A 24,794-nucleotide genomic window follows, 5' to 3' on the forward strand; every position below is an offset into this window, starting at 1 on the left:
AGTAAAACCACTGGGACGGGAGTGCGGAGTCGTAAACCACCAGGGGGACAACTGAGGCTCCTCCCAGAACGAGTCTGGGGGCTGGTGAGGATGGGACTGGGCAGAAGTCTGGGCGCAGGTCCCGGCTGGCACATCACCTTCCGGGTCCCCTGAAGCTGCCGCGGGAGAGATCTGCCCCCCACCCAACACTCTCAGGGTGACAATGACCAGAGTCCATTTACATCTGCCACTTCATTTATTTATTTATATTTGCAGGAGGAGTTGAAACAAATCTTTAAGGGTATTTTCATTTTTTCCCCTCAACATGAGTCATTCAAGTAAAACCAACTTAACTATAGAAATGTAGCAAAGTAAGGAAAAAGCACAACCACCCGGGAGGCGAAGGGGGCAGAGGTGGGTGCAGCCCGCACACACCACGCATAAGTGCCTATGATTCACCTGCTCAGGACCGCCTCCCCGGAAGGCAAGGACAAGGACCCATTTCAAGAGGATGTTTCCCCCCAAACATCTGAGAATGTTTCAACTTAAAGCTTAAGGTTAAAAAGAATGAAAAGGAAAAAAAAAACCAAAAAACCCCACAAACCACTCAGGCATAACCACCTTCCTTAACCAATCATAGGAGTTTCTTTTCATTTTATAAAAAGATTAATAAAAAATATTGAAAAAATTATTTTCTCATCTTATATCTGTAAAGATAATTCATAAGTTTCTTAGAAAACAGACCAGAAACCGCCAACCCAGTTTCCGCCGCTGTTGCTGAGACCAGCAGGACCAGCAAGTTGGGACACTGGTGCTGCTGGTAGAGAAGGGGAAGCTCGGCCCAGAGGAAATCAGAAAACACTGGGGGGAGGGGCACATGGGGTATGGTTAGGAGCAATGCCATGTGACACATGGCTGTGCAGAAAAGGGGACACAAGGTGGTCAGAAAGGCCTTGAACTCCTCGACATACAAAACCGGTTTTTACAAAGATCCAAGCAGTTTGGTCCCAAACTGAGGTGAACATTTCAATGTTTATTCACATGCTTTGTCTCCTCTTTTAAGAATCAAAATTGCCCAAATTAAATCTTTCAGCTAATATTACTACATATACCTAAAAAAAGAAGGGTTTTTAAAACCAGGGAAAGGGAGAAGAGATTGAAAATCATCAAATTAGTCCTCTTAGCTCCAAATGAAATGAAATTAAGAACAAAACTGGTTTCTAATAGGGAACAAACCGAAATCCAAGTATGGTTCTCCCCTCCCTACCCCAGCCCCCACCCCATACACCAACAACAAATGAGACACAGCTAAAGCCCAACGTGTTGTGTTCTGTTCAAGAGCTGGGCCTGACCCTGGGTTGCAGGGTCAGCCGCCTCTGTCCAGTGGGACTTTGCACCAGGAATGCTTTCGGCTATAGTAGGATTCTGTATGGCTGGTGGGGAGTGGGGTGGGATTTTCAGAATCTTCTTGGGGCTCCTCTGTTTAGCTCTTCACCAGCCATCTTCCCAGTGCCTCTCTCCCCTGGGCAGGGGCTTTCGTCAGAGTGGCCCCTACTCGGTGTTGGGCTGCAAATTGTCCTTCTCTTCTCGGTTCTCTGTTCCACTTTCGTCGTCTTCAATCTCTCCTTCTTCCCCACTGAACTTGTCGTGGGCCCATTTGGGGCTGGTGCTGGACTTCCGGAACATGAACCTGCCCCGACCCCGGGGAAAGGCTCCTCTGCCCCGGCCCCGGCTCACCCACTTCTCACTGCCTTCGCCTTCCCGGTCATCGTGCTGGAAGGAAAGAAAGCTGCCATCAGTGCCAGAGTGAATGAGTAGCCAGAACCCTCTTCTCTGGACTTACCCAAAGGTGACCTTTTCAAACTAACCTATGTCCCCCACCCACCTTTTGCTCCTTTTCTGTCCTCCTCCCTGTTCCCCACTCCAAAGATGCTACTGATTCAGATCCAAGAGAACATTCAGTCGGGCACCTCAGGAACGCTAAGGCTGTTGCTTGGACATTATAATAATGATGACGATGATAAAAATCTTCACTGAGCACTAAAGGACCTATACATGCATTATCTCATTCAACCCTCATATCTACCCTATTATTATCACCCTCCACTATGCAAATGAGGAAACAAGCTTAGGAACTTTAAAGTAACTCCATGTTACTTAGCACACCATCTCTCAAAGGATCGGTTTGAGAAAGCCCATCGCACCAAAACATGAAACTATCTGATCTGCATTGTCAGGCAGCCAACAAAAGCAGCAACACTCAGAATACACATCTACCGCTCCAGCTCTTCCCACCCCACTCCCAGCCAAAAACAAGAATAGACAGCAAGACCAAGAGTAAATGACTTGCTTATGGTTTCAGACAAGTTAGTGGCAAAGGCAGGACCAGAAGCGAGCCTCCCATCTTGTATCTCCCATCTTTGGTTTTATGCAAGGAGGCAGTGTGGCAGACTGGAAGGAAACACAACCTACAACTCAAATGATCCCTGCCTGCTCTGATGGTCTCGTGAGATGAGGAGGAATTCAATGAAAGAATAAATGAAAAAGAACTTGGAAATCTAGAAGTCACTGCTATCTCACCAGCCCCTTGGCTTCATGGAGTCCAAACCACCCATCCACACAAGTAGGACTAGGCTGCTGGGTGGAAGGGCCAGCCAGGGCAGACTGAATGTATCAGGTCGGTGATGCTCTTCGGGTGGCCAGTAAGGGCAGGGAAAGGGCTGTGTGGCCTTTAACTCGCCCCTCTCTAGCAGTCCCACTCCAGCACCTGTTCTGGGCCCAGCCAACATTTCCTAAATACAGACTCAAGGGTCCTCGAGGAAGTCTCAAAGCAGTTCCCAGCAGCCCTAGAAAAGCGAAGGTGGCTTTGCAGAGTCCTCTACACAACAGCTCATTTCCTAGTTGTGCCAACAACTCAGACCCATGCCAGCCTTTCTCGTAGCTGATGAAGACTCAGCCCCAAGTTGGCCTTGGTCACAGTACTCAGGAGTCACAGCTGCTTGGACCTAAGCCTGCTATTTACATAGCAGAGCTAAGACTTCACTCACTAGCCAGGTAATTCAGCCTAGAAGAGCCCCAGCCTGAGAGAGGGAAAAAGGCCCAGAAGGGGCCTGGCACCTGGGAATGGCTCAACTGCTGAAATGAGAGAAACCCCAGGTGCATTTTGTCTCGGAGACAGAGAGATCCTGGGCCGTCTTCCTGCCAATCTTGCACTGGTGAGTGACAGAGTGGAACTGTGGCTCAAGGGGAGAGTTTCCCTGGGCACAGGCTGGAGGCTGAGGCTGGGCACGAGTGAGCTGTAAACAAGTTCACAAACTAAAAAGGGAAGAGCAACCCTCCTTGTTTACCCTAGAATCCACAAATGTCTTACATGATAAACCCTTCTGAGGCCAGGGCCACCTCTATGGAGAACGCTCCTCTTGCCACCACAAGTACACATTCCCCCAGTGCAGGTGCGTGCAGACACACCGCATCAGTTCTGAACAGACCAACTAAAGCCTTGGTATCAGCTACTACACATGCCCAAGGCCCCCGGCCCTCCCCGGGTATCCCCAGACACGGACCAGGTAGTACTTCTTGCTTTTGGGTGTGTACTCAGGGTCCCACTCCTCCTCCCGGCTTCTTTTTTGAAAATCGTTGTTGCTGTTGTTGTTGTTGTTACCAGAGTAGCTGCCTCTGCCCCAGCCTCTCCCTCTGGCTCGAAATTGCTGTGGCAATAAACAAGGAAAACGAAGGATCAGGTCAGAAACAGAGGAAAACTTTTAACTCCCTACGTTCAAACACTTTTCGGCACAGAACAGACATCCGTCCTCAGTCAGTGAGCTGGTCAACTGGCTTCTGGCCATTCCCCTTCTGCTCCTCTCAGGCCTGCAGCCTGGACAGAGGACAGCACAGCCCAGCGGCCTCCCTCCACACAGCAGGAGCCAGGCTATGTTGGGAAGTTCTGAGACCAGAAGCCCTAACAGGCTTTATATAGCTCAGTGATTCCGATCAGTAAAACAACTACAAGTGGGAAGCCTGGGCAATAGGAACCACAGATTTTGAGGTCTACAGACTGGATTACTTGATGTATCAAGAGCAACCAAACTGGTATTCTGATAAACAAATAATCAGAACTGGTGGAAGCAGGGGCTTAGAGGAAAGGGGTGGGGGCAGGGTCTTACAAAGGTCCCTCGAGCTCTGCCTCCTCTTTCACTTGGACCCACAAAGTCTTTGGTCCCCAGTCTTGATTTGTCAAAGCCGGTGGTGCTTTCCTCTCTTTCCTCTGTCTCTTCAGTGTACTCCTCTGCTTTGTAGGAGTGGGATGAATGGGAGGAAGAGGATGACGACCTGGACCGGTCTCGTGCTCTACGGTGCTTCCTACGGAAACAGGACAGCCAGGAAAAATCAATAAACTCCTTGGCTAAGGCCTCCTGGATGAGCAGCACAAGGCAAGGAGGAACGCATCCGTGATGTGGACACTGAAGTATAGTAACCTAAAACACCCCAAGTTCCAGCCAGGTACCTGGGCGGCCCCAAATCTGTCAGTCATGTTCAGTGACATGTTTATGTCTGAGCCTGTGAAGAACATGGGACAAACACATAAGGAAGAACACAGTCCACGGGCTCTGGTCACTCAGTGTAACACACACGCATGAACTAGAGATGCAGAAGGAGACTAGCACTGCAGTGAGAGCCCCAGGTACACAGTACTGGGACAGAGGCTTCATACAGCACCATGTCTGCTTTTACAGTACTTTATTTCTCATAGGATGACCAACCCCTGTCTCTTGGGGTTGCTCTAAAGATTTAAAAAACAATTTGCTTCAACACTTTACACTGACACAGCAGGCACACAGTAAATGGCAATTCTGATTATTCAGTACTGTTCCCCCGTTTTGCAGGTGAATGATTCAGGCAACAGCTGAGCAAAGCCTGGATGCAAACCTAGCTCTAATTACACCACCACTCCACACACCACCTCCCACTTAGCTCACACAGGTTGCATTATTAAGCACAGGATCTGGTGAAACTCTTCCCAGAGTTTTTTCCCTGCCTTCCCTTCATCTGGGGGAATTAGAGACTACAGCAAATTAGACTACTAGGATGAGTCACAGCCCAGGTCCTAGTAGTGGGTGCCATCCCTGCCTCCAGGGAGGTTGCTACTGGCTGCCTCTAAGGTGGCAGAAAGGCCAGGCTCCCAGGGGTAGAAGGGGACTTAACAGGGAGAAGCCAGCCAAGTGTCAGGGACCTGTCACTGTCCTCCCTTCCCTCATCCTCCTCCATTATGAAAAGAACCTTGCCCCCCCTCCCATCTACTCCCACACAGTGATGCTCAAGAACTTAAATAATTGTATCCTACTAGCAATTACTCTTTAAAAAAGAAAAAAGACTTTACTTATTTTTAGAAAGGGGGAAGGGAGAGAGAAAGGGAGAGAATCCGCGATTTGAGAGAGAAACATCTGTTGCCTCTCACATGTGCCCCAAGCAGGGACTGAACCTACAACCCAGGCATGTGCCCGGATTGGGAATAAAACAGGTGACCTCTTACTTGATGGGACAATCCCTAACTGAGCCACAGCAGTCAAGGCTGGCATTTACTCTTCATAAAGGAAATATAAGTAATCGTCACAGGATTCCTATAACTCAGACATAGAACTCTAACTCCTAAAACTCAGTGCTATTTCAAGGGGTTTCCAAAAGGCTCCAGATTTGAACCCTAGCACTGCTCCTGCTTGTGTTCCAGGGAAAGGCGTCGGATCAGTAATCTGAACCCAACCCTGAAAGCTCAAGGGGCTCTGCTCCTTCCCCACCAGTGCAGCACTGAGGTGCGCTGTACCTCCACTTCCACTCCCGGCTGACGACTATCAGGCCCTTTATCTGTAGGAAGCCCTGAAGCTGCTAGGGCTCCTAATTCTTAAGAGACACACCGGAAAGGACAAAGTAGAACAGAAAGTCTGAGTTTTGATGTCAGCTAGTCCTTCTGTGACCTTAGACAAACTGTCCTGAGCTTAGCTTCTTTATCATTCAAATGGGCAAAACGGGTATCACACCAACTGTCAGACCTATCTCCAAGGATCTGATGATCAAATGAACACACACATGCTTGCCAGGTGAAGTTCCCAACAGCAGAAGCAGTGCTGCCTCTTAGGGGAGGTGTGGGGCTTAGGTGTGGGCTTCAGCTCTGCTACATTCAATGAGACGTGATTGAAAAGTCATGGGACTTTCTAAAATGTAAACAGAAACACCAGGACCTTGGCATGAATGCTGCCCTATGAAGTTCAACAAAGCTATCTTTGTTTAAAGAATAACCCCTCTTGGAAGTGTCAGCTAAATTAGTTTAAAAGGCAGTTAGGATCAACAATTTTGTCCTATCTAGTCCCACACTATTTCTTTGACCAGTGTTATTAGCTGACAATGACTCTGAGCCATTTCCAAAACACAACCTCCCCATGAAAAGTTGTGATGAGAAAGAACATGTCTAAAACAACTACAGAACAAACCCCCAAATGATTCTGTATGGCTCTCACAGCCAAATTAAATGCTCATCCCCCAGGAGGCCTTCTTCGGACAAGGTTCATGCCAATTCTGATGCAAAGTTCTGTTTTCAAACTAGCGGCTTTACTTAACAGATACATGGTAAAAAAAGAAGAAACTGCCCAAACTGCTGCCATTCCCAACCCTGAAACTGTCTGCCTTGGGAGGTCTGGTGTACCAGGCCTAAAGGGTGCGGACAAAAGACCCCACTCAGGAGTCTGAATGAGGTGGCAGGGGCTCACATACTTCTGCTTCTTTGATCCTTTATGAGTTTTCTCAGTTTTCTCAGCTGATCTTTCCCTTGAGTGGCTTGAGTCTCGGGAATCCACTGATTCTCTTGATTTGCCTCGTTTAAGATCTCTCTCCTTATGTTTTTTACGACGTTCAATATCAAGGCGGAGATCAACAGGATCATCTTTGTATTTTCCCTCAGCCTGCCAAAAGAGAAATCAAATGAAGGTTTTCGGGACTCAGGGCTGCACCACTTCCACCACCCCATAAAGCTGCAGTCACTACTCCAATGGAGTGGTGCAGAGGAAGCACTGGGAATGTATCACCCAAGCTTGGGGGAGCCAGGAGGAGGGGATACAGATGTCCCAAGAAGTCACTTAATAAGGATCCCTCACAGAGCCCAAACCAGTTCTCCAAAGAGTAATGCAGACAACCTCTGAAAATGCTGTGTGTTGATCTCTTGCTGTTTCCTCTCTGGCCCCCTAATGATCTGGCTAGCCCAACTCTGGCTTACTCACCACCAAGAGGAAATGCTCATGTTACCCTTTTCCTACCTGCACTGTAGCAGTCACCCAGGCTAACCCTCTACTTGAAATCTCTTTGAGTACAGAGTCCAATGAGAGACAATGGCAGACTTAAGCAGCTTTTCTAAATGATTTGTTATACTGAGAATTTCTCTAAAGAGGAAGTATCAACAATGCAGGGAGGACCGTAATGGAGAATTCATAAAGTGGCAATAGCAGGTCAAACTTTATTTAAAAAAAAAAAGAAAAGAAAGAAAGAAAAAAATCTTTTGGCTTTCTAGGAAGTGTAACCATCGGGGCAGGTGAGCTACAGACACAGTGAGAGCCCAGCAGCAGCGAGGACCACCAGCACGGCAAGGCCTACAGTCCTCGGGACACTGAGTGAGAGGAGTGGTACAGGGTGAGTTCGGGGCCCTATACACTAGGACTTCTCTCATGGAAGTGAGACCTCCCATAAAAACAGCAAGGAGTAGTTTCCTCTGTACTAACATTTCACTTAGACAGACAAAGTTTAACTTTAACAGGAGTGGTAGGAAGTTTACCACCACTGTTTTTGAGAGGGAGGGAGTAGGACTCTGCACCCTCCAAAGCCTTTTATGAAAAACAAGAAAAATGCAGGCGCTGCTCCCTTAGCTGGTGCAGACAACCCCTCTCATGAGTTAGCTGTGAGGCACAAATGTCTTCTGATGTTTCAAAACCTTGCCTTTCACACGTGAGTGTCAATCTGTGAACACTTGGAGAAAAAGAAAAGGGGGTGGGAAAGAAGAGGCTGCGCAACAGTGCCTCTCTCATCATATTCAACCAACAAGACCAATGTGTTTCAAAAACTTAAAGATTAATATTTGTAGAAAATGTTTCAGGAGTATCAGAAGAGCCATCTCTAATTTTAAAATTTCAACTGTATATGTGAATGAAGGTCAATACTGAGATTTCTTAAAACCCCAAATCTAGTATTTCACAGAGAGTGCATACAAGCTTTAACCTCTTAATTAACAGTGCACATCATTGCAAATGTAGCTGGGCTATCAAAGTAATGTTTAGCTTTAAAGTAACATAACGAACAGATGATAGATATGGTACAATGTTAGAAAAAACTGGACTAGCCGTTTCAAACAGTCTACTCAGTTAAGATATGAATATTCCACTCTCCTCTGACATGCATGTCTTTCTGAAATCATGGTTGGAAATAGTGCATGTATATAGTTGATTTGATAATACTTACAAGCAGAAAAATATCACAAAAAGTTTCTTCTCTCATCATGGGCACTTGTTCCAAAACTCCTCTCTTTTTTTTCTCAAGCTCACCTCAATAGACTTTGGGGTCATTTACCATATTCTAACCACTTCACAAAGGTTGTTGATACATTTAATAAAAATTAACCCTTTGTAGTTCATTTTTAGAATTATGCCCATCCTTAAAAGAAAAACACAAACTTAAGTAGAGAGTAATTTAAACAAACATATATCTGTCAAGTTCATGCCCAACGCACTCATTTTGTTGGAATTACTGATCAAAGCAACAGTTCACCTTGTAGCCGGGTTCCCGGGGACTTTTCATTTCATCATGAGCCAAACCATGTTTTCTGAATGTACTGGGGGAAATGTCTATCCTCCTAAAATTGAAAACACGAAAAAATTTAGTATTCTACAGTTATATAACATATTCTTTGCATAACTTACACTCTCCCATAGGCATGCACAAAATCCCAACTTCTCAAATGAGAAATTCCTTATTTCCTCCCAGTAATGTTATATCCAGGAAGACAGACTCATAGTCAAGCTTAGGATTTCAAGTTCACAAGACTATCTAACACCTGCTAACACCAAAGAGCATTTTCAACTTGGGAATTAGGATGTAATGGCCCATTATTTACCTATGAGATTAACCTATGAGATTAGGTTTAGGTGAGAAACAATTGCCTGGCATGACCCTAAGTCCAAGACTACTATACAAACATGGTTCTACAATTCCTACTGCAACAGATTCAAGAGCTCACTATTAAGGAATTAAAGATAAGGCCACCCTGACCAGTGTGGCGCAGTTGGTTAGGCATTGTCCCACAAAGTAAAAGGTGGCTGGTTCAATTCCAGTCAGGGCACCTGCCTGGGTTGTGGACCTGGAGCCTGGCTGGGGTGCGTGCAAGAGGCAATTGTTTCTCTCTCACATTGCTGTTTCTCTCCCTCTTTCTCCCTCCCTTCCCCTCTCTCTAAAAAAATAAATAAAATATAAATAAAGACAAGGCCAACTTGGTTTCTAGACAAAGTTCCCCACAATGAAATACGGTATTCTCTAAACATGCTGGGCTTTACAAAGCTTTGACATAATCCTACAAGCTCCCCAACCCCCTACCCACTATAAATACTCCCCCCAAAACTGATACATGAAATACATGGGTTGCTGAAGGAAATTTAACATTTAGTCTACCTACACAATGCTCACAGTGATCTCAGGTCACCACCTGCGGGCTCCCAAAAATAGAAGGGTTCATTTATACCAAAAGGCTGTTCTCAGGCCCAAAATGAGAAACTTACTGCCATCAGAGCATGTGCTTTCCACTCACAACCACAAACACCCACTTCTATCCTAGAATCTGAAGGGTGGTACCTCAACTTCTGTGGCTAATATGGCAAAGACAAGTTTAGTATCTAATGATCAGTCTCTTAAGACCACCTGCAGTATAAGGCTGGGGTCCTCACCTGTGTATCTCTGGGCTTTTCTTGTTCTTAGCTGCCTCCTGCTCAGATCCTCTCTTTAGGTATTTAGTAAAGCGTTCATGCAATGTCATTCCTGAGGACCCAAAGTGATGCTCTGTGGAGAGTCAAAGAAAAACACATTATGCCATCAAAGGCAAACACAATATTCAACTCTTTTGTATGAATCTGCAGCCACAGAGATGTGACTAAAGAAGTCAAATCCCTAACAAACATACAGAAAAGAGGAAGCAAAAGGCTGCTTTACACAATCCAGTGCTGGGCACTGGATTACCACGCTGGCTCCCTCATCTCAGGACTCGGACAGAAGAAGAGAAACCTGGGGCCCACTGTCCTTTCAGTCACACTGCCAGCTCCTGCTTAAGTTTCAATCTCCGAGAGAATATGTGAGTGGCCCCACCAAGCTTCTACAATGACCTTCTCCCCACCACTCCCCAGCCTGCCTCCATCTGCCCTATGGTGGGGAAGGAATGCACACCATAAGGCTGACAAAAGACCTCCAGAGGCTTCTACCTGCTGGACACGAAAAGAAAGGGGTGCAAGAAAAGTCACTTTTAATACCTCCTTTGTCAAGCATTTTAGATCTTCATGTGAAAGATTTTACCTATTCTATCAATCACAGGTCATAACTAGCAATTCAGAATATTCGGCTCTGCCCTGGCCGGTGTGGTTCAGCTGGTTGGGTGTTGTGCTACAAACCGAAAGGCTGCCAGTTGATTTCTGGTCAGAGCACATGCCTGGGTTCGGTCCCTAGTTGGGGTATGTACGAGAGGCAACCACATGATGTTTCTCTCTCACATTGTTTCTCTCCTCTCTTTTTCCCTTCCTCCCCCTCCCTCTAAAGTTTAAAAAAAAAAAAAAAAGCCTGGCACTATCATTTAAAACACAGTAACTCCTCCCTGGAAGGGATTTCCTTCAAGCCAGTCTGTAGCTTCAAAGGCCCTTTCAATAAGATAAAGGGCCCCATGCCCTGGCTGGTGGGACTGAGTGGGTTGATGGCCAGCCTACAAATTGAAAGGTCGCTGGTTTAATTCCGGGCCAAGTTCCCAGTTGGGGGTGTGTGAGAGGCAACCAATCGCTGTTTCTCTCCCACATTAATGTTTTGCTCCTCACTTCTCCTCTCTCTAAAAAATAAATTTAAAATCTTAAAAAAATAAAAAGGTAAAGAACCTCAAAAGGCTCCCTATTCACCCAATCATCCTGCTTGTAACAGAAGAAGCTAAGCAGTGGCGAGAGCGCCTAAGCAGGCTGGAGTGCGGACCCACCTTTAACATGGTGGACGATGGTCACTATGTGCTGGGCGAACAGTTCCGAGGGGCTCCGCTGAGACTGAGCTGACTGTATGTGCTGGAAAATGGAACGAAACTCCTGTTCCTTTTTGTTGCTGTGAACTAGATCCCGACAAAGCTTACGTTCCTGAGCCAATAAGCCACTGGGTCTGGGGGGAAAAAAACACAAGAAGGCCCAATATAACAAGATGTATATAAAGTCAGAACATTTAAACCCTAAAAACACAATACATTTTGCAGAGAGTTTTCACATTTATCCACATAGTTCTTTGGATGAAGTATTAAACACCTCAGTGACTGTTTGCGGGGTCATTGCTGGTTTTAACATGCTCAACAAATGGGAATGTATTGTAAAAGACCAACTAGCTTGGCCAGCTGGGGCCATTCAGTGAAGTGACATAATGAAGCAGGAGTGGGATGTGGCTGGAACATGGCTCAGACTGTCTTCCAAGAGGCTGTGTAGTTTTTACCCCCAGGTAAAAAGCAACCTGGACATCACTTTTTCCTGAAGTTCTCCTCTCACCCACAGTCCCAACTCTAAAAACTGCTACATCATTTCATGGTGAAGGTCTCTAATAGTAGAGGCCTCTGGTAGCCTATTAAGAATGAAGGGATGGACCCTGGATAGCTCTACAGACAAAAGGCACCTAAATCGAAGTCAGAAGGACCAGAATGAAGGCTAGAGGCAGGGGAGTATGTGTGTGCTGACTAGAGAGCAGGGGAAACAGCAGAGGGGACCCAACACCAAAGCCAGTCACTAAAGAAACACCCTTCGCCACCCCACAATCCTGATGCCAACACGTAGAAATGGCTTCAGTGACACACACTCCGCACTGGAAACAGGCAGACCCGAGGGTGCCAGCACTGAAACTCGGACAGCAGGGGAAACACGGGAGGGGCCTTACTTTCGGAATGTCCTTAGGAAGAGGGAGGAGTTAACAGACACCATTTAGGCCACTGAAGTCCCCCATCAAGGGCTACACCTCACCTTGCAAGGTCCTCATCAAAAGAGTCCATCCGGACATTAACTTGGGCCTCTCGAGTAATGGAAAAGGAAGACTTCCCCGAGGAAAAGTCTCCCTTGGCTCCTAGCTTCTCTCGGCTCTCGGAGGTCTTTCTTGGGGGAGGTGACGAGCTCTTCTCCTGGACTGCCTTGTAAGCAGTCACTCGGAAGTTCTTTTCAGGCACAAACCCCCTGTGCCCACCTTCGGTTCTCTTGAGCCCTCCCCGATCCTCCTTTTTGGATCTCTCTGAGAAGGATTCCTCCTCCAGCTCCTCCGTTTTCCGCTGCTTTTCCTTGCCGGGAGGCGCATACACGAGGCCCTCCCATTTGCCCGACTTCTCCTCCTCCTGGTTTTTGTTTGCGCCTGCTATGACTTTCGACATAAATTTGGGATCATCATCAAACTCAGATTCCTTCCTTCCTTTAGCTTTGTCCTTATCTTGATCATCCATGTCCTCCTTGTGGAAGTCAGCCATCTTCTTCTCAAAGTCATCTCGGAGCTTATACCTTTTGGGAGACTGGCTGCCCCGAAAAGGCTTCTCAGAATCAGTTTTGGAAGCAAACATATCAGATTTTATTTTCGAATCACTCATGCCTGTGTCAGAGAAGCTCCCTTTCTCTTTCATTTTCTCTTTATCAGTATTTGTTTGTTTCTGTTCCTTATCTTTTCCATTCTCTGTCTTCTGCTCATCTAGATACCTAGTTATAAAAACACAAGAGACACACACAAGAGATTTCTTAAGCAACCTGATCTAAACATCACCACATGGACTTGAGTTTTTGAATTTCTGAACTGAACATGTCTTGTGGATTACTGTGTTACCAAAGGACTTTCTACTTGGTCACTTTCTATTAATTCAGAGGAAAATGTTTGCTCCACAGAGTTGTGGAGCAAAAAACTTTTTTAACAAAAAACCCATAAAGAAAATAACAAAGGTAATTTTTAGGATACTAAAAAACAAAACCTACTTACCTGTAAGTGGTCTAGGGAAAAAAAAAATAAGGTCTTATCCAACCTTCACTCAGTCACTTACAATCTGCTTTCAGCAAAGTAAACATAGAATGTTCAACCTTGGACTGTTTTGCTTTTATACAACTCATATTTGGAAATACAAGTCTCAAAAGAGACTTCAAATATGCTTCAAGTCACCTAGAAGATCTAAATATGAAATATACTGCAAATACAAATAGAAACAAAATACATGTTAATTGAAGGGAGGAGCAAAAATCACCCTACTCTTCTTTCTTATGGAAAAGGAGAGCTCATGCCCAAGCCTTCTAACGACATCACAGTTCTGGCAAGAAACAAAACTTACATTTTCAAGTAGACTTACTGAAGCCTGGAAAGTATAGATTCTGAACATCTCCTCTGTACCATTAGTGAAGATACATGGCACAACAGAATCAAAGAACAGAGGACATCAAAGAATATGCTAATAAGAGAAAAGAAAAAGGAAACCCCCCCTTTGCCCAGTAATTTCCTCTTGACAACCTGGTCTCAATGCAACGCCCCTGTTATGTCTCCGCCACCCCAAACCATAACGACCACACAAAGATTCAGGTTCCAACTCACCGTGTCACCCAGGGTACAAAATGGAAGCACTCTTATATCCTCTCGTAACATGCAGCCCAGCTGGCTCCTACTGGGACATACACTCAGCTTGTGATTTTAAAACAAGGCCTTTGTGGACTAAGCCTTGGACTTTGCCATTCTGCCCAGTCTCCTCAACTGGAGGGTTGAGGATGCAGCTCTTTATTTTGATGGGCTGATGTAGATCAGTAATAGCAGGCGGTGGGTCTTAGGGGGGTCTAACAACTCCAATGGCCATTCATTTTGGCAAAGACCGTATTTTTTTGATAGCTGACCCACAACTGTCTACTGTTCTCTAGCTTACATTGGTAGATTCCAAAGCAAATTTTAAATGTGAAAACATCATTGCAGAGCAGTCTAAAGAAACTTTATGCTGCAATACAAATCCAGGAAGGTAGGAAAGCTAGAGTTAAGCTTTTAAAGTTTGCTAATGAAATGTTTAGGAAATGGGGATTACCTTTTTACCATTAATCACAGCTCCAACTTAGACTGTGTTACAACCAAACTGCCAGCTGGTAAGACAAAAACACAACCAGGAAGGGGACACTGGATACTTGCCTCTTTGTATAGGCTGCTCCTCCTGAAGCAGCAGCCTCCTCCTTCTGAGACGAGCCATATGTGGAGCCCGAAGCCGGTGGACTCTTACCCACAGGGCTCTTCTTGGACGGACTCAAGGACCCAGAGCCATGCTCAAACTGACCTTGGTGTGTCCCAGACTGGTATCCGGAACCACTCTGCAGAGCTGAGCCCATCTGGGATGTGCTGGAAAGTGGAGGGCTAGGTTTTGGCACAGGGCTAGGACGGGGAGATCGCCGTCTCACCACCACAGACTGGAGGGGGCTTTTCAGAGCAGGGCTCCGCTCCCGGGGACTCAGCTCAGACACTGCCGATGCCCGTGATGCAGAGCTGGCGCTGTAGGTGGAAGCATCTGCCCACGGCTTCGAGCTCTCAGATGCTTTTGTATCTTGAGAGGAGCCTCCGGAGAATGTCTGCTCCTTGGCCTCTTCTCCCTGGTTATCTCCGGCAGCCTGAGATGGCCGGCTATCCTTGGAAGAGGACTTTTTCTCCTTTGCAGACTTGCGCTTAGAAGATTCAACTCGGCTGTGGTTGGAGGAAGAACGAGAGGATGAGGAGCGCCTTGACCTGTCAGAGGAAGACTTATCAGAGTTTCTAGAATGGCTCCTGGACCGTGGTGAAGGTGATCTTCTCTTTGGGGACCGGGATCGGGAACGGCCCCGACGAGGACTGTATGCTTGCCGGTAATTCTGCCAGTTTGAGCGGTAGTTTCCATAGCCTCCTCGGTTATACTGGCCCCATGGATAAAAGCCTCTGTTGCGCCCCCGGAAATAATAGGGCCTTCTATAGCCTCTGTTGTGACCTCGGAAATCCCGATTCTGATATACTCTTGGATGGTTCCTCTCTCTGTTATGGGCTGGAGAATATGATCTGGAACGAGACCTAGAACTGAAAGGGGATGGGGCGGGATGGGGGGGAGAAATGTTTAAATTTTTGACACGAGCAGCCTTATTCATAAAAAACCTGCCAACAAAAAAAAGTAAAAATTTAAAATTCCTGCTCACAGGATGCGCACTTACTAAATCCTACTGCTTATGGACCACATTAAATACAGAAACAGGGATAAGAATCACTTTAATAGATGAGACACCAAGACTGCTTTGTTAATATTATAGCAGTTTAAATGAAGATATGTCTACAGTGAAAGAATATAAAAACAGTCTTAATGTAGTGAACTGAACAACGGCCATTTTAATACAGTATACTAATTGTTTAGAGTCCTTCAACCTCTAGACTTACAACACTCTACTCCCCATCTAATTCACCTCTCACTGTCCTTGCAGGGCTGATTTCTCGGATTCCACTAAGACCTGGGTTTGTAAAAAAAGAGTAACAGGTCTAAATCAAAGACAACTTAAATAGGAACTTGGAGAATACATCTGTTCAAAGCTTACAGAATTTTTAACTGAAATCAGTACAGCAAAGCACACAAACAGTTTTTTACTGGGGACCTAGAAATGGTCTCACTATTTAGGTCAGTTTCTGTGGCTCAACTGCAAGATATTACCTAGATGCCACATGAGGGCACCATCTGACTGTAGACACCAAAGTACACAGGAGATTAGCAAAGAGAAACTACAAAACAAGACCCCTCCCCATGAGTACCTTTTTAGTCAACATAAAGCCTAAAGGTGTTCTTTACTGTTTAAAAATACAGAACTCTTAACTTTGGCAAAGGTACACTTCCAGAACCACGGGTGTTCAACAGTAACTTAACTTGGTTAAAATTACATGTCCATGAATGGCAGGCCTGTCAACGATAGGCAGCTTTGTTTCCATCAAAAAGTCAAAGACTGGGTTTGCTGGTGTAAAACTCCACTGGGGCTCTTGGATATGACCTGCCTTGTCAACTATGATATGGGATCATTAAGTTAATCACTACTTCTAAGTAGTTGGCCAGAAATATGTAAAATTACCAGAAAATGCTTTCAGAAAGTATTCTCTTTACATATAGAATAAAAACCTTCAGTTACTCAGCGGGCCTGACTGGAAATAGACTGTTTGTTTTATAAATATAACTCCATTTAGCAAATGTGACAGGCTTTAACAACTAAAACAAAATGGTATTTTTAAAAAGAACCTTATATTAATTTAATCTAAAAATAAAAAAAAAATTAAAAAAAAAAACCCAAAAACCAAAGTGGGGTTGGTCTTCTACTACTTATTACCTGTGATTCTCAGGTCCTTTACCCCAAGAACAAAAAAGCACTGGCAAAGACGATGCAGTATACTGCTGGTTAATGACTGCTATTTAAGTACAATTAAAAAAACTTACCTTCCATACTTCTCATTCAAAAACAGTACAATGTAAGAAAAGAAGGAAGAAGAGGCAGATGCAGGCTATGAAACTGAGTATGACCCAATTAAATGGCTATACTTGAGGGAGGTGATGCACCACCAGCACTAAGGAGGGTTTAATTCATGTGCCCATCCTCAGAGGCTACTGCTGCTTCTGTCACCGATTACTAGTGAGGGCCCTGTGGCAAACTGCATCCAAAACCGCACTCACTGCACAGATGCAGGAACATGAGTCTCTGCAGATTGCAAATGAAGTTATTTACAAAAAGTCACTTGAAAGGATACAGTCTGTGAAATACAAGGAAACAATCAATTTTCTCCAATTCTGTAGAACTCAGCAGTTAAATTAATTTAAAGGCATGATTTCTCAAACTCTCTGGATAATACACTTCCCTTGTAGGAGAAGGAAAACAAAAGGAAAAAAAAAAATCATGAAACAGATAAGCCAGAAACAAGAACTGAGCATCCAGTGGCAAATTTATCTGTTTCTAAAAAACAGAGAAGTCAGACTAGAATCAAGTATGAAAACATGTTAACTAGTGGAGAAATCCCTCCAATAACGATATTCTAGAAATAAGATAGCACATACAATGGCTCTAGACCTACCGCAGCACATACTGCCTGCCCAAGATACTTCTCCCTCATTTGCCAAGTCAACGGCCATGCCAAATGATGGGTAGAATAAGGGAAAGAGTTCTGTCCAGACATATGCCCAGAGTCCCAGTTATCACAAACACTTCAGGGGTGGTTAACATTTCTCAATCTGAGTCAGTTCCAGTTTCTCTCCATTTTGGCTGTATAGCCTCTTGTTTCTGAACCAATTATTTAGTTTCCATTTACTAGATACAGTTTTATAATGTTACCTTTCAGAACCAAATGAACTAAAACTGAGGTTTAATCTGGCCAAATCAAAAGACTCTGAGTGCAAGGTAAGAGTTACTAAGAGTCTTTGCTCAGTCCCAAAGCCTTGATAGTAATTTCGTGACATAGGTATAAATTTATTCAGTGAGTTTTCCCTCTTCTTTTTTGTTGAGACTGAAAAGACGGGATAAATGTTTTTATATAGACACTGACACAACTGGGTAACTGACAGACTATCTAGTCTAGGGCTTGAACAAAGTTTGGAAAATGCATGCCCCAAAAAACATGAGGGGGGAAAAGGAACTCAAGAATGATTACCCTCAGGTGTAATGTCATCTGAAAAAAAAAGTCTATTATTTCTTTTGTTTGAGGGAGAGACTCAAGATCTCTAACTTCCTGTTCTACATTATATTGGAGTCATCAATACTTATGCACACCTACTTTTTGTAATTTTCAGGCAGGCTTCTCAAAGATTCCATTTAAGAAATTAACTTGTTCTTGTTAGGAGGCAGACAAAAAAAATTCCCACCATTTGTTTAACAGACTCTTGTAGAAGTACTGTATTTTTGGACTGTAAGATGCACTTCCCCCTAAATTCCGGGGGCATCTTATAGTCCAAATGTAGCCTACCTGGCTCAACAGGGACATGACGACAGTGGAATAGGGTCACCGGTTATTAAATATTTTACCACATTTCTTGCTTCAAAAAATTTTTTCTCCTATTTTCCTCCTCTAAAACCTAGGTGCATCTTACAGTTCTAAAAATACAGTACTATGAAGCCACCAAAAATAAAGCTTGTAACAACAACTTCTCCTGAGGTTTATTTTAAATTTCATAATCAATTCATTTAAGTAAAGAATTCTGGGCCTGGCCAGTGTGACTCAGTTGGTTGGAGCACTGTCCCATAAACTCAAAGATCATGGGTTCGATTCCTGGTCAGGGCACATACCTGGGTTGCAGGTTCCATCCCTGTCGGGGGCATGTACAAGCAGCAACTGATGGATATTTCTCTCTCACATCAATGTTTCTCTCCCTCTCCCCTCCCCCGTGGTCCCTCTTTCTAAAATCAATAAGCATGTCCTCAGGTGAGGAGAAAAAAAGAAAAGAATTTTAGAAACTCATCAGAAATAAACAGGAGGGGTTCCAAGTTGCAAAACGGAGAAATTCCCTTCTTGTCTAGTGCAATTCTGACAAAAAACGAAATCGTGCAGTCTCCTTTCGGTATTTAACGCATAGGTGTTTCTTTCCCTGGTGCACATACAGAAACTTCTATCTACTGGAAGGTTCTCATTTACTCACAAAAGAAAATTAAAAATCTTAAAGAAGAAAAGACCCAACTCACTGCACATCAAAAGGAAAAGATGCTGGAGGTCTGGCCTCCTAGTATAAGACATAATTGAAATAAGGAAATATCACCCAAAGGTGTGAAAACTGATGGAATTAAAGAATATTAGCATTATTCAAAAGAATTATTTGCATATTTGCACATTTAATAAGAAGACAAAGTGATGTCTACAAAAGTGACTTTAGATGTTTTACAGTTTTTTAAGATGAGTTTACTAAACAGATGCAGCATGTTAGTAACAGGCATATCAAGTATATACAAATGACCCCTGATAAGTGTTTTAAGATTTATTTTAGTGGAATGAGACTTCCCTTCCTTGTAATGTTGATCATACTATTAATCCTCTAAGCTATCAGCTCTTTCCTGATGAAAATAAACTTGTCCAAGCCTCCAAAAAAATAAACCCACATTGAAAAATAATCACATGTAGAGGTTTGAAGTAAACAGCTCAACTTTTTAAAAAACCGCTTTCTTACAAAGTAAATGAGAAATACTATGTGCTGGCAGAGGAGAAAAGGAATTAGGCAAACAGTATGGCAAGGAAAGCTGATCTGGACCCACAGCATCTGAATATCTTACAACCCAACCTCCACTTCAAGCCAATCCCCCCTCCCACAAGCATTTGACATTCACAGAACGAGTCTAACAAAAGATAACCTCAATATACAATCACACCCACTTACCTCAGTCTGCGCTTCCTTGAACGAGAGATAGATCGACTTCGGGATCGAGACTTCGAAAATGAACGAGAACGAGATCTTGATGCAGATCTTGAGCGAGAAGAACGAGATCCAGACTTCGATTTGTTTGTTTTTGACATCTCTGAAGAAAGGGTCAGTCACTTTTCAATTACACCTAATGTAAGAAAACAGATTCAAACAAATGAACAGGTGGGTCCCTTTGCAAACTTGAACTTCTCTGAACACTCAGAAACAAACACACACACAAATAAACAAGATGAAATAATTGATTTAAAAAATTAATTCATAATATTACTCAAAAAATATTAACTCATAAACACAGGACTAAAGTAATTTATAAAGTGAGCCACCATTACTGTCTTCTGGCATCAACCTTCTTTTAGGTTTTTTTCCCATGAAAAAACAAAATTTTCTTTTTAATTTCCCCCACTACAGGAATGAACACAGAGCCTCAGAGCTGCCCTGCCAAGTGACCACTGGGTTTGGTCAGCAAGGTGCATTGTCAAGTGACTCATTTATTCTTTAAAGTGCTAAAGCATGTGTCTACCAAAGACCAAGAACAATAAGGATCAGTTGAAGATGACAAAGTTAGGAAATAGCCAGACCAGGACAAAGCTCTAGGGCTTGTGAAGGGAAAATAATAACTAACAAATATTTCACCCTCTCCTACCTCACAGATTTGTTGTTATTCAGATCTCAGCTCAAAGGCTATCTGCTCAGAGGTTTGCCCTGGCCACCCAATGAAAAGGAACTACACAGTCTTTCTCTAGGGTATAACCCAGTACCTTGTTTTTGCTCTTCAGAAAACCCAATTCAGTACTTTGCAACTATCCTGTTTACTTTTTTGTTTTTCCATCTATATTCAACTACCAAGAGAAGGTAAACTTTCTACCAGCAGAAATCTCATCTTTCTTATTTACTTAACACCCAGAAGCACTAAAATAAAAGACAACTGGAGACCAGCCTTGACACTTCCCTGAGCAGACAAAATCAGTCAGGCATACAACTAAAGCTTAATCCAGCTCATTTTGCCAGGCTACCTTGACCCTGTGCCATTTCTTGCTTATGCCTTTAGAAAAAAAAAATCAAACAAAACTTGGACTGTTTGTTCCCCAAGGTTTATATGAACCAACCACTGAATATAACTAAATACCACTGAATATAAGTGAACAGAATATAACAGAATATTCTGTTATAATCAATCACTGAAAAGAATAATCACTGTTTTCTCACCATGTAAGCTGCTTTGTAACAATATACCCCTAAAGCCTCATTCTGTGTTTTGGTTTGAGTGCTCCTGGTTTGCAACTGTGTTTTTGGTGTGTACACAATAAACTTCTACTAATAAGTGCTTCAGTCTTTAATTGGTTTTACTTCTGTTATTCATGAACTGTTTTTAAAATGTTTTTATGAATTTTATTCTCAAAGACAGGATCATTTTTTAAAAAGATTTATATATTTTTAGAAAGAGGGGTCTTCTGCCAAGATGGAGGTGTAGGTGGAAACACTGTGCTTTCTCACACAACCAAGTTTAAAAACAACAAAGTTTTAGTAAAACAAATATGCAGCCATAACACAGAAAATTAAACTACCAAAGTCTGACAACAAGGAACCCTTCACCTAGACCAGTAAGAGGGGCGGAGCCAGCAGCTGGCAAGCTAGGTTGCGCAGGAAAACTCAGCCAGACCAACCCAGGCATGTGGGCAGCGGTTGGCGAATCCCCAGGTGTGGGGTTGCGACAGGCAGACCCAGTGAGGGCGCAAGGCACCAGGCTGCCTGCGCTCACACGTTCCCGCACAGATAAGCCAGTGAAGGAGAGAGCAGTGAGACAGACTGCGCAGGCCCCCCGGCAGGAAGCAGCAGAGGGGACCACTATTGCCCACGCTGACCCTGCCCCCACATACAGCATCACAACCAAGCGACCTGGGTGGCCCCGCCCTAGTGAACACTTAAGGCTCCCCTCCTCATATTTAATGGGCGTGAACAGACCAAACATGGCTCAAGAAGAACTCAAAGTCCCAGAGCCCATAATTCTAAGCGACAAAGAAATAGCCAAACTTTCAGATGCACAGTTCAAAACACTGGTGATCAGGATGCTCACAGAACTGGTTGATTTTAGTCACAAATTAGAAGAACATATGAAGGCTAAACTAATTGAAATGAAGGGGAATGCACAGGAAACCAATAGTGATGGACAGAAAACTGGGACTCGAATCAAGGGAGTGGACGACAAGGAAGAAAAAAATGACCAAACAGAAAAATATGAAGAAACAAAAATTTAAATAAAGAGGAGAGGCTTAGGAACCTCCAGGACATCTTTAAACGTTCTAACATCCGAATTATAGGGATATCAGAAGGGGAAGAAGAACAGCCATGAGCGGAAAGCTTATTTGAATGAATAATAAAGGAGAATTTCCCCAATCTGGCAAAGGAAATAGACTTCCAGGAAATCCAGGAAGCTCAGAGAGTACCAAAGAAGTTGGACCCAAGAAGGAACACACCAAGGAACATCATCATTACATTAGCCAAGATGAAAATGAAGGAGAGAATCCTAGAAGCAGCAAGAGCTAAGGGGACAGTCACCTACAAAGGAGTTCCCATCAGACTGTCAGCGGATTTCTCAAGAGACCTTATAGGCAAGAAGGGGCTGGAAAGAAGTATTCCAAGTCATGAAATCCAAAGACCTACATCCAAGATTGCTGTATCCAGCAAAGCTTTCATTTTGAATGGAAGGGCAGATAAAGTGCTTCTCAGATAAGGTCAAGTTCAAGGAGTTCATCATCACCAAGCCCTTATTCTATGAAATGTTAAAGGGACTTACCTAAGAAAAAGAAGATAAAAAAGATGAACGGTGAAAAGACAGCAAACTCACAGTTATTAACAACCACACCTAAAACGAAAGCAAACTAAGAGGATAGCTAGATCAAGAGCAGAACCATAGAAATGAAGATCACATGGAGGGTTAGCAACAGGGGAGTGGGAGAAGAAGGGGGGAGAAGGTACAGAAAATAAGTAGCATAGATGGTAGGTAGAAAATAAGAGGGAGGGCAAGAATAGTATGAGAAATATAGAATCTAAGGAATTTGAGACATGTGGTCATAACTAAAGGGGGGATGGTGGGGGAGGGGGTGTGCAGGGTATAGGGGAATGAAGGGGGAAATAGAACTGTAATGGCATAATCAATAAAATTTTAAAAAAAGAAAGAAAGAGGGGAAGTTGGGAGAAAAACATCAGTTGGTTGCCTCTTGCACACCCCCAACTGTGGACCTGGCCTGCAACCCAGGTATGCACCTTGACTGGGAATTGAACCAGCTAACTTTCAGTTCGTAGGCCGACACTCAATCCACTGAGCCACACCAGCCAGCACAGAGGGCATTATTATGTTCCATTTTACAGATTTAAAACCAGACAACCTGGCTCCACGCCAGCATTCTTAACCACTATTATTCCACACAGAAGTCATTCACAGATCTATAGAACTAATTAATATGCATCTTCCTCACTCTTACCAAGTTTAGGACATGGTAAAGGAGGCAAGAGACAGACAAACTGAAAGGTGATACTGTTTCTATTACATTCAAGTATTAGGTTTGAATTTTAAGAATTTCTGGAAAGGCAGAAAGCTCAGGAAGCTGCTGTAACTCCAGCTTGTAGGAGAAATAACCATAACCTCAGAGGCACAATTGAGGGAGGTCTGAGAAACTGCTAGGAGGCCAGAGACAACGGGTGATGAGGAAAAGTCTGCTTAGTGAGGACACCACAGACCTATCTAGTCTAGATCCTGCCAAAAGGACCAGACTGTTGTGTGCTCTACTGAGGTCAAAGATACTTCAATATGGAGCCGATTTTTGGCAGCAGTGTCATTGTACAAAGCCAGGGTAGGGGGATAAGTTACTCAGACATAGGAGGTGGAGGTGTAATGAGCAATTTACAGAAACTGAATACTGAAAATACATTTTGTTTTGCTGGTTGGCCTTCAGCATATTTTGGGATTCTCCAGGTTTGTTCTTCCTGAATGGCTTTTTTCTGTGACAGGTTTAGGGATATCTGTGCCTAGTAACATCTCTGTCCCATCTTCAATTTTAGCTTGAGCCACAAATAAAAATCTTTCAGATCAGTTACACAACAGGTGAACATCAAACTTTAAAAGAAAAATAAAGGGCAACAGTTAGTGAAAAAGTAAACACTCATTTCAACCCTCAGAAATTGGAAAGATAAGTTACTTTTCATTAAGAGAAAAAGTTGTCACCTAAATACACACAGAACTGAACTTAATACATCTACATATTTTAAACTTACCAGAATTGACAAGTATACTCAAGAGTGGCAATACTGCAACACCACCCCCACTCGCACTCCTGGAACTTCTCTAATGTGAATTAAAACTCACTTATTTTTAGCCTTGGCTGGCATGGCTCAGTGGATTGAGCGGCGACTGTATGCCAAGGGATCACCAGTTCAATTCCCAGTCAGGGCATATGCCTGGGTTGCAGGCCGGGTCTGCACTTGGGGGCACACAAGAGGCAACTGCACTTAAGGTTTCTCTCCCTCCCTTCTTCCCTCTAAAAAAAAAAATATATAAATGTGTTTAAAAATTTTTATCTGTCTACTTTTAGAGAGGGGAAGAGAGGGAGAAAGACAAACATCAATGTGAGAGAGAAAAAAATCAATCTTGACTATCACACACGCTCCAATCAGGGACAAAACCAGCAGCACTGGCATCTACCCTGACTGGGAATCCCACCAATGATCTTTCATTTTGCATGGCGCCGCCCAACCAAACGAGTCACCAAATTAGTTTTTCAGGGCTGAAAACTAAATTTAAAATTACCATTATACCTTAAGAATTCAGTGGGTAACGTTGGATGACACAAACCACAGCTGCAAATAAATAAATGAAACAATTCATTCAAGAGGACTACTCTATCTAGGCAGTGGGTAAAAACAATGCTAAATAAAAGTAGACTTCATCCTTGCCTTCACGGAGTTTCGAATCTAGGTGCACACAGACAAATGAGCGAGCAAAACTGCAGGTACAAATTTTGGTTAAGAACTAGGAAGAAGATAAAGAAAACATGCTGGGGCCCTGGCTGGTGTAGCTCAGTGGACTGAGCTTGGGCCTGCAAATCAAAGGATCGCGGTTTGATTCCCAGTCAGGGCACATGCC

The 24,794-nt window shown here is 43.7% G+C and overlaps 1 protein-coding gene across 3 annotated transcripts in view; it reads right to left on the minus strand.

Annotated features, from left to right (window-relative positions):
- Positions 1 to 216: 216 nt before the first annotated feature.
- The window catches only part of THRAP3 (thyroid hormone receptor associated protein 3), a 61,718-nt gene continuing 37,140 nt past the window's right edge, over positions 217 to 24,794 (minus strand). For all 3 annotated transcript variants that reach the window (XM_037149832.2, XM_037149834.2, XM_037149833.2), the window contains 10 exons: positions 19,610 to 19,781; positions 14,404 to 15,309; positions 12,240 to 12,953; positions 11,228 to 11,400; positions 9,948 to 10,059; positions 8,779 to 8,863; positions 6,742 to 6,929; positions 4,143 to 4,338; positions 3,543 to 3,686; positions 217 to 1,752 (listed from right to left, as the gene is read on the minus strand). In XM_037149832.2, coding sequence (XP_037005727.2) covers positions 1,531 to 1,752; positions 3,543 to 3,686; positions 4,143 to 4,338; positions 6,742 to 6,929; positions 8,779 to 8,863; positions 9,948 to 10,059; positions 11,228 to 11,400; positions 12,240 to 12,953; positions 14,404 to 15,309; positions 19,610 to 19,746 — 2,877 coding nt within the window. In that variant the 5' untranslated portion in view covers positions 19,747 to 19,781 and the 3' untranslated portion in view covers positions 217 to 1,530. The remainder of the gene's footprint in view (positions 1,753 to 3,542; positions 3,687 to 4,142; positions 4,339 to 6,741; positions 6,930 to 8,778; positions 8,864 to 9,947; positions 10,060 to 11,227; positions 11,401 to 12,239; positions 12,954 to 14,403; positions 15,310 to 19,609; positions 19,782 to 24,794) is intronic.

This window comes from Artibeus jamaicensis, unplaced genomic scaffold (genome assembly GCF_021234435.1).
Source record: "Artibeus jamaicensis isolate MK-2021 breed Jamaican fruit bat unplaced genomic scaffold, CSHL_Jam_final scaffold_847, whole genome shotgun sequence".
NCBI classification, from domain to species: Eukaryota; Metazoa; Chordata; class Mammalia; order Chiroptera; family Phyllostomidae; genus Artibeus; species Artibeus jamaicensis.